Source organism: Cotesia typhae, unplaced genomic scaffold (genome assembly GCF_013202065.1).
Source record: "Cotesia typhae breed Kobodo isofemale line unplaced genomic scaffold, CoteBio_Ctyphae contig_36, whole genome shotgun sequence".
Classification (NCBI taxonomy): Eukaryota; Metazoa; Arthropoda; class Insecta; order Hymenoptera; family Braconidae; genus Cotesia; species Cotesia typhae.
The window spans coordinates 1,246,662-1,262,080 of record NW_027423744.1 but is presented as its reverse complement, the minus strand read 5'-3'; the positions used below and the strand labels follow the sequence as shown (position 1 = coordinate 1,262,080).

The following is a 15,419-nucleotide window of genomic DNA, read 5'->3' as shown; positions in this document are numbered from 1 at the left end:
GACGCGAAAATTTCAACTATTTTGTAAAGTTATGGCTATTTCATTTTTTTTTCTTTTGGCTTTCAATAACTCGCTAATTAAATTTTTTTAATTTATAATTTTAAAAATTAATTTCAAAAGTACGAAGAGCTTGCAATTAAAATATAACATATGACATTAAAGTTAGCAATCACAACAATTTTTTTAATTTTATTTACCAAAAAAATTATTTGAAAAAATTGCATTTTTATTTTTTTAAATTTCTTCATGTCAATTTTTTTGCCATACAATTTATTTGTTATAAAATTTTTAAATTATTAAATACATGCCAAATTAATTTTCATATTTAACATTTATAATTAACTTTAGATTTAACAGTGATATTTATAATTCTGAAGGCTAAACAAAAGAATTATTTTTTGAGGCCTAAAAATAAAAGCACGTAAACAATAATTTTATTTATTAGAAACTCGGATTAATATTTAATAAAACAATGTTATTTGGGATCGCTTATTAATCATCAAATAATTAATAATTAAATAATTATAAATAATAACAATTAAATTACTCAGGAGTGGGTGGAAGATATGCCCCCACAGTTAATTTCTTTAAATTGCGTAACAAAGTGCGTGATAAAAAAACAAATAATTATTACCTAATTAGGGTCCCGTGCAAAAAAGTTGCGGAATTCCGCAGGTGATCCGCTGAATATCATGTAGAAGTCATATTTTGACACAAATTTTGGTAGGAATCTTCTGTAAGAGATGTAGAAATAATCTATCAATGAATTTTACGATATCTCGCCCCACAGAGAGTTGCGGGGGTAGGTATTAACAATGAAAATTTTTAATTTCCAAGCTATAGCTCCTATAGACTCCAAATTTAATAGAAGTCGTCTACATGTGATACAAAAATGATCTAAAAACGGATTTTACATCGAATCACCTCCAATAAAGATCGCGGGGTGGGTATTAACAATAAAAAATCTTAATTTTTAAAATATAGCTTCAAAAAGCTGCAAATTTGGTAAGGGAAGGATCTTTTATTTGTCATGTAGAGATCTTCTCAATACGGATTTCAATAAATTCTACTTCCGATTCGATGGAATGTGGAACCTGTACAAGTCAAAATAATACTCCAATTGAATTTCAAGTCTAGATCTAAAACTACAATTCTATAAAGTGCCCAGCGGAGCGGGCGGGTAACAGCTAGTAAATAAATAAAATAAGATTTTAAAACCATTGATATAGTAATATTTTTTTTTTTTAGTGCCCTCGGAGATCGCGTGTAACTCCAAAAATATTTAATTTTTTTCTTCAAAAATTTTACTGTACATTCTCAAAATATGTATTAGTATACCCTTAAAATTTTAAAACAATCCATACAGGAGTTTTTTTTAATTTAATTCCCAAAAATATTTGTGTAAAAATATGAATTTCAATCGTAAATTCATTTTGAATCAGAATTTTTCTGCACGGGTAGAATTATATTTCTGTACTATTTTCGTATAATCATCAGGAATTCATTTGGAATTTATATTTGTGTCAAAAATGACTTCCACATAATATTCAACGAATCACCTCCGGAATTCCGCAAAATTTTTACACGGAGTATTAAAACGCCTATTACGTTATTAAAGATAACAAAAATTTTAACTCTACACAAAGTAAAAATTAATCGAACTATCATCTGCATCAACCAACTAAATAATATTAATAATAAATAATTATTTATTTCAGAATTTTTTCTTAATTGAGTTTCAATATTTATCATCGTTTCAATCGTTCATAGAAGAAGCAACACACTTGGACATTAATGACGTCATGCCAGCTCGTTCACAAATTTTATATTTTCGCGATGAGCGGCGTCAAAAATCGAGTTCATTACCAAAAATCGAAAAAAATAATACGATACCACCGCTAACAACTCCTACTCATAGTCCAAACAAAGCTATTACAAATGAATTTATAAAAAAACTTATAAGTACAGATAGATCAGTGTCTGAACAAATGATGTTAATTTATGAGAATATCAAATTACAGGATATCGATGTACGATTACGTTTTCTAGTGGCTAATCAAATAGAGTCAAGTTTATCCGGTTTATTTCCGAACTCAGCAGTTTTACCATTTGGTTCATCTGTTAATGGGTTTGGTAAAAGTGACGCGGATCTCGATTTAGCAATTAATTTACGAATAAAAGCGGGATCACCAACAAGTCGGGTGGTGTTTCACACAAAGGAAGCAAAATACGATCACCGGGAACCAATGATACGTTTATTAGATTCAATATCTGGATTAATGCGTACTGCTATTCCAGGCGTCTCAAAAGTGGCAAGTATACTCAAGGCGCGTGTTCCAATTGTCTCTTTCGATCATGTTTATACCGGCATGGAATGTGACCTAAGCATCACCAATTCGACAGCTATTTATATGTCGGAATTACTGTATTTATTTGGTGAATTCAATGATAAAGTAAGGCCTCTGGTTTATACTGTTAGACTGTGGGCTTTATTTGTCGGCTTGACTAATAGTAAATCACCTGGACCATGGATCACTAATTTTTCACTCACATTACTCGTATTATTTTATTTGCAACATAAAGGAATTCTGCCGTCCATTGATTATCTTTACAGACATGCAAGTAAGTATTTTATCTCACTTAAGGGGAATAGCCACTGTGAGGATCGAAAAAATAGGTGATTTTCGGGAATTTTTTTGAGTTGGATAATAAAGAATTTGGGGATCGGGTTTATTTTTTTTTTTTTTTTTTTAAGTATACACGGAAAGAACAAGATCACACTGGATATCATCCCAGATTATACTCAGTGATATCTGTGGTGAAAAAAATTTCAGATAGTAGTTAAAAAATCCAGATTATACTGCGTGATATCTGGATTATACTCATTATAATCTGGATTATAATCATTATAATCTAGATTATAATCATTATAATCTAGATTATAATCATTATAATCTAGATTATACTCATTATAATCTAGATTATACTAGCTACTATCTGAAATTTTTTTCACTCAGTATAATCTAGGACGATATCCAGTGTAATCTTGTTCTTACCGTGTACATTAAAGATTATTCTCATAAATTTTTATTAAAAATATCATGTTGTTACAAAGTTATTAGCATTTTTGTGGAGCTCAAAAATTTCTCTCACCACGGTGTGATCTATAATTCAAAAACGGATAGTCTAGAACAAAAAAACGAAACATGGTTGTAATCTGCATGCATGTGGTTATCGTTGCACGTAGGGGATTTTGAAAATTTTGATTTAAAAAAATGGAGACATTAAAAAATTTTTTTTTTTTTTTTTTTTATTCATTTTTTTGGATTTAAACAGCCCTAAAAAATCTTAAAAATAAAAATTTTCAAAATCTCTTACGTGCAACTATAGCTACTGAATACAGAAAATAACAAAAGTTTTGCCGCGCGTGTCAAATAAAAAAATTTTTATTTTAAAAATTTTTTTAACCGGGTTAAAACAAAAAAAAAAACAGTAAGAATAATGAGAAAATTTTCAATCAATCGCTATTTTTTTAAATAAAAATTTACAAAATTCCGTACGTGCGACGATAACTACATCCTTACTGATTAAAAATCAATTTGGATTTTTATTTTCAAATGATCCGTTTTTGAGTTATCGAACCAACCATGGAGGGGAAAATTTTTCTAGTGCTCTACGAGATTGTTAATAACTTTATAATAATTAAATATTTTTAATAAAAATTTAGGGTAAAAATCTTTAATGTATCCTTAATAAAATAAAAAAATCCAATCTCCAAATTCCTTTATTTTCCCTGTCAAAAAAATTCCCGAAAATCACCTCTTTTTTTGATCGTCACAGTGGTGTTCCTCCTTGATGAAAAAAAATTTTTTTTTAATTTTTTAAAAATTAAAAAAAAATTTTTTTAAATTCCTCCTTAAAAAAAATAGTTCCAAGAAAATTAAAAAAATAATATTCTATTGATTTTTAGGAAAATCAGACGTGCGGATTGCAGATACTACAGTGGACTGTACATTTTTACGTGATATAAAAAAATGGCCTTCATCCAAGAGTTCATCTTTATCGTTAGAAGAGTTGTTATTCGATTTCTTCGGTTTTTATTCGGAATTTGACTTTGCATCACTAGCTATATCGTTACGCGATGGGAAAAGTATTAATAAACCACACTCTAACCATGCAGGGCTTTACATATGTAACCCATTAGAAACATCGTTAATGGTAAGTAAAAATGTATCTGTTACCGAAACATTGTCATTGTCCAGCAACATACGAAGAACTGCATCGCTGATGGATGGAGGTAGTTATTATTACCGTCGTGGTTTGCTTGATATATTTGTGGGAAAAACAAGATTCGAAAGAACATACAAAAATCCTTTAAAAGTTAAGCCTCCTGCTGTCAATACTGGATCGTTATTTAAAACATTATTTTCTACTGAGATGACTAGTAATAATGACAACTATGATAATACAAATATATTAAGAAGTCAAGATTTACCCAAGTCCGCTTAGGCTTCCTGAGAAAAATACTTATATATAATTATATATATTTATATATAGATTGTTTATATATGATTATATATGAAAAATGGCAAAATATAATCATATATAATTATATATGAATATGTATAATCATATGTAATTATATTTGGCCAATTTTTATATATAATCATATAATATTATATATACTTATATATGATTATATAAAAATTAAATGGTAAAAAATGAAATTTATCTTCAAATTATTATTATTATTATTATTATTTTCGATATTACTTTATTAAAATTTGGTAATAGCAATAACTATACTTAAGTTTTGTAATAAACATCTCAAATGTCATTAACAAACATTACGATTAACCAAAGTTTTTGGTTTCTCTCATGACTTATCTTAATAATAACTTATTAATTAATCAAATGACATTTCTTATACAATACTGACATGACTAAGATTAATTATTGCATAAATTTTTTTATGTTTAAACACTGTTTAAATTAAATTTAAAGTAAGAACTTGAGGTAGATAGTTATCTAAGTATACTATCGTAATAACTATCATTTGTAAAATAATAAAATAAAAAACCGTTAAATATCAAAATAAAATAGAACTTGTGTGCTACCATTTTATACAGAGGGTTCTGTAGGGTTATCTTTTTTTTTATTTAGCTCAGCGCTCCTCTTTAGTTCTCCTAGACGTTGGGTCATCACATGCTGTAATTCTTCTCTAGTTGTTGCAATGCCTTTCTTATTTTTCCAATTATTATCTTGAGCTACTTTAAGAGCGAAGTCTACGAAAGCAAATAAATTTCAAACTATTATTTGAGAAATATGAAATATTCACGAAGAAAATCGAAGATAAAATAAACGTTAGGAAATATCTAAGAGATATTCATAAATAGTATAAGTAATGCATGTCAAAGGCATCCAACTAAATACGTAACAAAATTTTATGAGCCACTCACCAATTATAGCATTTTTCGCAGTGATGTTGAGGGGTTTTATTTGTTTTGGATCCTTAATTTTATGGGCTCTGGGTGCCTGACCCGTAAACGTAGCTTGTAAGTAACCGGATGGCTTGAAAACTCCAGTTATTAATCGACGAACAAGGTGTGATGCTTGAGTTGAAGCAGATATAGCAAGGTCATAGTCACGGCTCTTGCAATATGTTTCACCAGCTAACTTAATCATCTGTTTTTCGACCAACAAATTAAAATTTTATACAAAAATTAATTACAGAATTGTATTTTTCATAAATTTAGTAAATATCATCACAAAAATAGTAAAATAATCATCAGTACTAGTTAAATAATATACCTTATCATCAGGGCAATCTTTTCCAAAAAGATCAGGATCTGTTTCTTGAGTAACCGGTGGCTCAACTACAGGTTTTTCATCACTTTCTGATTTTACTACTGGTTTCTTAACACCTGATGGATCATTCTCTAATTCCGGAGTAGCTAGTGGATCATCTGGAGGATCATTGTACTGGGAATCATTACTTGACAACCCGAGAAAAAATGTTTCTATATAATCATATATAATTGTATATAATCATATATAATCATACATGGAATTGTATATAAGATTATATATGACTATATATGGAGCAATATACGGCAATGCAAGATTATATGTAATCATATATACTTATATATAACTATATATGGAGCAATATACAGCCACGTAAGATTATATATAGTTCCATACATAATTATATATAAGTATATATAATCATACATGATTATATATGAAATCGTATATGAGATCATATATAATTATATATGCTTATATATAATTAGACTATATACAAATTTCTTCTCGGGTATTTACAGAGTTATATATAATCATATATATGATTATATATATATATATATATATATATATATATATATATATATATATATATTATTATATTATCATGTATATGATTGTATATAATCATGTTTGAGAGACACAATCATTTTGTATTCTCATATATAATTATATATAATCAAATATAATCATGTTTGAGAAAAATAATAAAATTTTGTAGTATCATATATAATTATATATGATTACTAGGGCCAGGAAATTGGCGTTTTTTCTTTATTCAAATTCGAGGTTAAACACATGAATGCTCATTTAAACAACTGCGAAAGTCCTGGCCCTAATGATTACATATGGAACTATATATGAATATATAGGGCCGTACGCAAATTTTTTTACTTTAAAGTTAATTGATATATTCACAAAAAACAAATATACAACAGTGGAATCAACTACTTAAAATTAATGTTAACATCCAAATTTATTACCATACTGTATTTATTGCACTTATATTTTCACAGACATAGTTGCCAACTCTTACAAGCTGTGTGATCAAACTGATATTCTTTAAATTAATTAAAATAAAATCATCACTATTTTGTACTGGAACAATATGTTCAATTTTTGATCTTGTTTCTTCGTGGTAAAAAATTCTAGTGTGATCAACGGTAAGACGATGAATAACAATCCATAAGTCTCCTTCCATCTCAGCAAAAAATCTAACAGTCCCATAAATTATTGAGTCATCTGCTTTAATTAATACCGTGTAACTATTTGTTTTGATTATTTTATAAATTTACGATGTATATCCAACCGTATTTATTTTTGCACGTGAGTAAATTGCCATATTCGTTAGTTCGAAACCTTTAGAATGAAATAAATAACGTTCTTTATCACTAAACTCAAAATTTGATATGTTTTTTCCCAAAACTTGATAGTTTTTTGACTCATTTATTTTTGTAGATTTACCTGAATTTTCATCGATACGGTTTTTTAATAGTTGTACACCCTGTGCAATTTGTATATTATTGACAATCTCTTGGGCAAAATGTTTCTTTCCGTGTACACATTTTGCTATAAAACCATTGTAATTTTCAAACGCGAAAGCTGAGGTTCCGCGCAACGGTCCCCATCTTTTTACACAAAGAACTAAATGCACAAGTTGATGGACGTTGTACGTTAGCTGTCGATCATTATATAGATTTTCAATTTGTGAAACAAATAATTTCAATAGTTTATCTGATTCTTCAAGATCTGAAATTTCTATAGTATCTTTCACTAAGTTATGAATAGCTTTTACTAATAAAAGCCAATGTTGAAAGTATTTTTCTGGCAAGTAATTTGAAAGTAACGGCACTGAGTAAAAAAACAAATAATTATAGAATTCATAAGCTTTGTATAAATTATACTGTGATAATTCTCTTGGTAGTCTAGAAAATGAATCAGGTGGTCGGATATCCAAAATAAAGCTATCAATTTCCTTCATTTTATTTTTAATACTCCAGAGACCTTGTTTGTCAACGTGAAGACTTACGAATTGCTTGATAACTCCAAGTAGAACAGAGTGCATGTACTCCGGTAGTACACATGTCCCAACATCAGCTAAAGGTAAACAATACATTGAAGAGTAACCTTTAACACCTCTTATTTGATTCTTCATGCTTGATTTGAGTAATTTTTGAGCTTGTGCTTCCATCCTTGTTCCAGTTCGCAATCTACAATCAATTTTAAATGGATATATGCGGTAGGTTTTCTTTCCATCAATTTTTTTCGCTCGTATAGTACGAATTTCACAAATGTTACATCCGTAACGACCATTAAAATTCATAATATTTTGAACTTGCGCCCTGGCTGGAGCATCAGCTATCATTAATAGAGCCACTATTTTAGAATTAATCGTATTTCCAGTATTTGAATCCACCCAATCGATACCATCAATAAAATAGTGTTTTAGATTCGAGCAAATCGGTTTGAAAAAAAGATTCATGGGAGGTTTATTCTGATCATCATACCAAAGTCCAGCCATTATTATATAAGATTCGCGAACTTTTTCAGGGAGCTCTGCAATAGTGAATATCACTGGCCAACAATGGCTCTTGGAACTTTTCACCAATGACAATCCATCTGTGTTCATAATTAAGGTTAAATCATGTGCACCTCTACTACTTCGTGTGTTCACTTTTATATATTCACTGCCGTCAGTTATATCCGATATATTTCCATCGTTATGAGAATAAAATGGTTTCAATTTTTTAGTAATGTTAGTTTTTTCAAATAAAAATTTTATTTGATCGTCAATATCAAATTCATAAAAAAATGAAATATCGATCGGTTTACATGTTTGACATAAGGGACAAGTCATAATTTGTTTTTTGTTGAGTACCTCAACATTGACAGTATATAGGCATTTTTTACAGTAGTAATGCTTGATTACTTTACAACGAGGAGCAATAGACTGTGCATACTGGAATAGTTTGAATAATGTTTTCGGCATTTTATTATTTTCAGGTAAAAGCTTCAGTTGCATTTCTAATGATTCCTTCAGTGCAGCTTTAGTTATATTATGTCTGCAGTAAAAATTTAATAAATTAAGGGGTCGACCCTCTTTAGACGGGCAAAGATAAGGCTATTTTCACGAATTTTTTTGACCGGTATACGTCATAAATATGGACATAAAAAGTGTTAGGCCTAAAAAATACACTATTTGATTACACAAGAAAATTTTTTTATATTTATTTTAATCAGTTTTTATACATAAAAATGAGGGAGAAGACTGGTCCAAAAAAAAAGATGAGTGTGCGCTGTTGATGAAATATCTGGAATGGATGATCTGAAAAAAAAAAAAAAAAAAAAATAGTTTTAGATTCAGTAAGTAAATGGCTATAGCGCATATCATACGATTTTTTTTTTTTCAAAAATGACAAAATGGCAGCCATTTTTCGAAAAAGTACGAAAAATCACGTTTTTTCCGTCGTTCTTTGTCAAAAATAAATAATTAAACTCAAAATTTCAAAAATCGTATGATATGCACGATAGCTATAGTCATCAAGAACATGTGGTTAAATTTTGGTAAGGTTCGGTTGAATAGTTTCGGAGATTTTATCAACAAGCCGTCTAAAAACGTCATTCCGAGAAAAACGCGTTTAAAGTTTTCTGTAACGAAAAATCGTGAAAAAATCTTACGTCTAATCAGCGATGCCTGCACCATACATTATGCCTTCATCTTCTTCATAGTGCACATTTTCATCCAAAATAGCCTGCCATCGTTTCGTTCTGGCTTCCTTAGAGGCATCGGTGCTGCGGCGGTTTGCAACTCGTATGCGCGTTCTGTCACAGTCAGCAGCAAACTGTGCGGCGATCGGGCCGATTTTGACGCCCATTACTTCCAAGATTTTTAATACTGGATAAAATCCCTCGTTAAGGGGTCTACCCTCTTTAGAATTTTGAAAAAATCGAATTTTTTTTTTTTGTATTTTTTGAAAGTATACATATTTAAAAGTATCATACTGAAAATTCATAAAGATCCGAGCAGTTTAACTGTACTTTTGGACGACGTTTACGTAGCTATCTGAGCGCGCTAATGTGCGGATCGCTCGGAGCGGTACAGCCTACCTGCCTTTGTATTCATTAGCAGCTGAACCTTTTTCAGGTATACTGACAAATGTACAATATTATAATATACTATCTATACTGAAAATTTTCATTTATAATAGATTATTCTCGAAGGATACCGTTCCATTAGAATTTCTCCCTATATTAGTCGTATTTGAAATTTTCAACCGTCAGTATCTGTGCTCGTGATTACCGAAATGGACAAGAAAAGTGTATATCAAACTGCCAAGTGGAGACGTCCAGGTTCGAAGCCGAAAAAGCGGAAATTTCATGGAGTGCTTCCACATGACCACGAGGCAAATACAAGTTATGCTAGTGCATCTGCGTTGAAGTTACAACAATCGAAAGATACCAGTTTCGACGTACACGTGGATCAAACGTCGGGATACAGTATTATACAGTTTTTCCTGGTTTTCTCTACGTTGCAAGAGTATTTAAAGTGTAAAACTTGTGATAAAGATATTTCTTTTACAAAGTATGGACAGCGAGGACTCGGTTTTAATGTTTGTGTTACATGTGAGTGTGGCGAAAGGTACATTAATTCGTGTCACATGATTTCTACTGGATACGAAATTAATCGTCGTCTAGTGTATATTATGCGTTTGATTGGTGTTGGATTGAGTGGTATTAATAAGTTTTGTGGTCTTATGGAACTTGGAACTGGGATAAGCTCCTCTATTTATTATAAAATTATCGATTCGATCTCTATCGCGGTGAAAAGTGTGTATGATGTAGTGATGCTGAAGGCTGTTAGAGAAGAGAAACTCTTGAATGCTCAGCACGGAGAACCAGAAGATATTTTAACCGTTTCGGGAGACGGTTCCTGGCAAAAAAGAGGATTTTCTTCTCTTATTGGCATAATTTCTTTGATATATATATATATATATATATATATATATATATATATATATATATATATATAAACGCAGTAAAAAAATCGCGAACGTCGCTATCAGATCAAGTTACTGCAAAGTAAAAGAAAAAGAGGAAGACCCCGCAAAAATTCACTAGATGTTAAAAACTTAAATGAAACGAAGAATTCATCAGAAGAAATTAGACCATGTACTAGAGGTGAGATGAAAAGAAAATTAGAATCTGAAAAAGATAAAGATAGAAAATTAATTGAAGACATAAGCTTTGTAAGAAGCGTCAATGTGTCAGAAGATCAATCAAAGAAGGATGAACAAGAATTGATAAGTTGTTTAATCACTTCGTTAAACAAAGAACCAATCAATTATGATGAGGCAAGCAATTCAAAGTGAAAGATGTCAATGGATGAGAGCTATCAAGGATGAACTGGATTCTATAACTAAAAATGACGTCTGGGAATTCGTAGATTTGGAAGAAGCAAGTAAAACTGAAAGAAAATTAAACATCATTGATTCAAGATGGGTATTTAAAAAGAAAGTAGAAGTAAATAAAGATGTACTTTATAAAGCACGACTAGTATGTCGAGGTTTCAAAGACAAGAATGACTATGATTTAAAAGATACATACTCGCCAGTATCTAGACTATCACTCATACGAGCATTACTCTTAATAGTAAATAAATATGATCTAGAAATCTGTCAATATGATGTGAAAACAGCATTCCTTTATGGAAATTTAGATGAAGATATTTATATGAAGATACCAGAAGGTCTAGATGTAGATGAAAAGACAAAACAAACAAAGATACTTAAATTAAAGAAATCTTTGTATGGATTAAAAGTAAGTCCAAAGAAGTGGAACATTAGATTTAATCAAGTGGTAAAAGAAATTGGTCTCGAAAACGATTTACACGAACCATGTTTGTATACTTGGAGGAAAAATGGAATCATAGTTGTGTTGCTAATTTATGTAGATGACATTTTAGCCGCTAGTAATGATAAAACAAAATTAGATGAAGTTGGAAATCACTTATGCAAGAATTTTGAGATGAAAATTCTTGGTGAACCCAGGAAGTTTCTTGGAATTGAAATAGAGAGAAATAGACAAGAGAAATACATTGTATTAAAGCAAAGTAATTATATTGAAAGCATTTTAGATAGATTCAAGATGACAGATTGTAATCCTCAAAACACCCCAATGATTACTAGACAAACTGAAAATAGATGCAAAAGAAGAAAACTAGAAGAATCAGGATCGTCCAAATGTGAACAATCATCAACAACTAGAAAAGCTCCATACAGAGAGGCAATTGGAAGTCTTATGTACTTAGCAAATGGAACTAGACCAGATATTGCTTTTGCTGTATATTACTTAGCTAGAAAACAATTAGATGCCAACAAGGATGACTGGAAAGATGTTAAAAGAATTCTGAGATACTTAAAGGGTACTGTAAATTTAAGCCTAAAATACACAGGTAACTCAGATGAACTAGAAGCTTTTTCCGATGCTAGTTTTAGAGACAATGATGACTCAACTTCATCAGGTGGATACATTATTAGACTGTTTGGTGACATAATAGCATGGAGAAGTCACAAACAAAATTACGTTACGCTTTCGACTTGTCAAGCTGAATATTTGGCAATGAGTGATGCCTGTCAAGAGATAATATTTCTGGATAAAGCGATTAGATTTATTATTGGAAAAACACTATTTCCTACGACTATTTGGTGTGATAACAAGTTAGCAAATGACTGTACAAAAAAAGATGGTAGTCATAAACTTAAGATGTTCAATAATAGTGTAAATGAAATGAAATTAGAATTACTAGAAAGAGAGAAAACAGGTAATAGAAAGCACATGGCAAAAACCCATGATGATTTCATTAAACAATGCGTTAATGAAAATAGAATAAGAGTTTGTTGGATATCTACGAAAGAGAACCTAGCAGATATACTTACAAAACCATTACCTGCAGAACCATTTAGATATTTAAGAGATAGACTTTTGGACTAGAATAATTAGAAGTTCATAAAATTGTTAGAATTAATGATAATTATATTTTCACTATGTTACAGAAAACTCTGTTGATAGTAAGAAGTAGCGCAGTGGAAGCTGGACGTGGGAAAATGGAGGGAGTGTTAAGAAGTCAAGATTTATCCAAGTCCGCTTAGGCTTATTATTTTTATATATCTACACTATTATTATTATCGCTAGTGAGTTGGCGTCGGTCTACGCGCTGCTTGACGGCACATACGACTCCTCTCCCCTGCATTCTTTATACTTTCACTTTATGTATTGTACTCTTGGCGGTATTACGTGCTACCACGTGCTACTACATTAATAATTATTTCTTTTACGTTCTACTTTGTATTATTACAATATTATTAATTATTCCAGATAACATATTATCATTTATTGATTATTTAGAAGTTAAATAAAGATTCGTTTTGATTATTCAACATAAATATTGTGTTAAATTAATTCACTTCCTCACAAAATACAAAAGATAGAAGTCATAATAATAATAATAATAATAACACCAGTAATGATGTAAACCAAATCGATAATGATAGTAGTAAAATTAATAATAATAATAATCATAATAAATTTTTCAAAAATCAAAAACGACGTCAAGAACCCAAATGAAATTTTTCAAATAAAAAAAATTTTAAGAAAAAGTAATTTTTATTTTCTTAAAATTTTTTAGTAAAATAATTATGCTCCGATAAATTATAATATTTATTTCTAAAATTTTTCATTTAAATTTTGATTAAAAGTCAATAAAAAGACTCTAAGTATTTTATAAAAATGTTCAACAGATAATTTTTACCCTTTAGAATTTAATGACGTTTTTATTCTAAATAAAACGATTTTTTTTTTATATTTCTGTATTAGGCAATTCATTTACATAAACTGAAGTTACAGTTGAAAAAAAAAAAAATTTTGTTTTTAAATTAACGATACAAAAAAAAAATATGTAATATTGTATGATATTTATAGAAATACTTTTTAATTTTTAGTAACAAATAATTTTTGTATTGAGCTAAAAATCTGGACTTAAATCTCACTCATTTTTCTTCATAAATTGATAAAATGTGAAGTTAAAAATGTGAATTACATATTTCACTTCTGCTTTAAAAATGTTTGAACTATTTGAAGTTTATAATTTTCTTTTCTTGTTAATAAAATGTACATAATTAATCTATAAATAATAAGTTGAAGTGTAATAACTTTTGTAAAATAAATAGTAGATAAAAAAAATTAAACACAATTATAAATAAAAATTTTTTTTTATATAATTTGATTTATTACTATTAACTTATTCAATTAATTAATTATAATTATTCTTTCAATTTGCAACTTTTAATCCATTTATATACCAAGTATACATCTTTTGATACGTAAATTTTGTCCACTTGTGTGGTATTTATATTTATATTTATTTATAACATTACTGAATTCAAAATTTTATTTGTTTTCGTTAATTATCCATAATTTTTATTTAGTTAATTACTTTTCGGCCATTATTCGGTGATTAATCACTTATTTTATAACATTCATGATTCATAGTATGTATATTTATAGTCCTTGTAGTGAGCGTACTAGAATTATTCTGAGAAGAAAATTAATTATTATTTTTGTTAAAAGAAATATGTTTTTTGTATTTAAATCGACTCAATTTTATTGAAATTAATTATTTATTAACAAAAAATTTTTATTTCACTAAAAATTCTTCATTTTTGATCATTATTTATTTTATTTATATACAAGAACTCTTGAATTACAAAGAAAATGTCAAAAATCAGATAATACATCGTAGAAAAATTTTAAATAGATTTATACATAATAAAACTCACATAAAAATTATTTTTTAAAGTTTGAAAAAAAATGACACTAAAAAAAATTTTTTTTTATTATATACAACGAGAAAAAAAATCCCTTAATTAATTTATATCGGCGATAATAAATTTAAAATCAAAATAAATTTATCGTTAAAATTCGTCAAAGAAATTGTCCGCTTTTTGCATCATTTTCATCGCTCAAGAGCTCTAAAATGCGTACATTTATTCTATACGTAATTTATCGTCCATAAAATTGAATTTATTTATTTATTTATTGTTTAAATTCGTAATACCATGGCAACTGGCAGTGTTGTTTTCTAATACAAATAATCTTACATTGATTATTATATTTATAATTATTATTAATTTTATTTAATATATACTTTTTAACAATATTCAATATTTATTAACTAATTTGATTAATAAATTTATTAAAATTTTGATAATATACATCAACTTTTTGAATTTCTGAAATGTAAAGATAAATTTATCCTCAAACTTGCTAAATAATAACAGTTTCGTAACAAGTAATACAAATATAAACTTGTAAATAAAATAATTTAAGGTAGTACCCTCACCAGAGTCGTTTTCTTAGGATTTTTTTAAAATTTTGACAGATTAATGTTCATATAATTCTGCATCGATCGGCGCAATTTGAAAAATTTTGACCATCTAGTTTCAGAGATAGTTAATTTCAAAGTTTGAGTTTTGAACGTTCTTATACATTACGGTATACGGGATATCCAAAAGTTTACCTACAAACATTTTTATATCTCAGAAACTTTTCTTAGG

At 28.7% G+C, this 15,419-nt stretch overlaps 2 protein-coding genes across 5 annotated transcripts in view; one reads left to right on the top strand and one right to left on the bottom strand.

Annotated features, from left to right (window-relative positions):
• Mtpap (mitochondrial poly(A) polymerase) overlaps positions 1-15,419 on the top strand; it is a 37,111-nt gene that overhangs the window by 502 nt on the left and 21,190 nt on the right. For 2 of the 4 annotated variants that reach the window (XM_074241721.1, XM_074241722.1), the window contains exons 2-3: positions 1,719-2,622; positions 3,971-4,218. In XM_074241721.1, the coding sequence (XP_074097822.1) occupies positions 1,803-2,622; positions 3,971-4,218 (1,068 nt within the window). In that variant the 5' untranslated portion in view covers positions 1,719-1,802. Of the gene's footprint in view, positions 1-1,718; positions 2,623-3,970; positions 4,219-5,480; positions 5,499-12,860; positions 13,414-15,419 lie in introns of those variants that run through there. The other 2 variants (XM_074241723.1, XM_074241724.1) reach the window with 2 other exon arrangements.
• LOC141526662 (uncharacterized) lies at positions 4,755-6,613 on the bottom strand. The gene is made up of 4 exons (XM_074241726.1): positions 6,556-6,613; positions 5,812-5,982; positions 5,460-5,685; positions 4,755-5,285 (listed from the first exon to the last, which is right to left on the bottom strand). Exons 3-4 carry the CDS (start codon positions 5,683-5,685, stop codon positions 5,122-5,124), a joined length of 390 nt encoding a protein of 129 aa, XP_074097827.1. The 5' UTR covers positions 5,812-5,982; positions 6,556-6,613; the 3' UTR covers positions 4,755-5,121.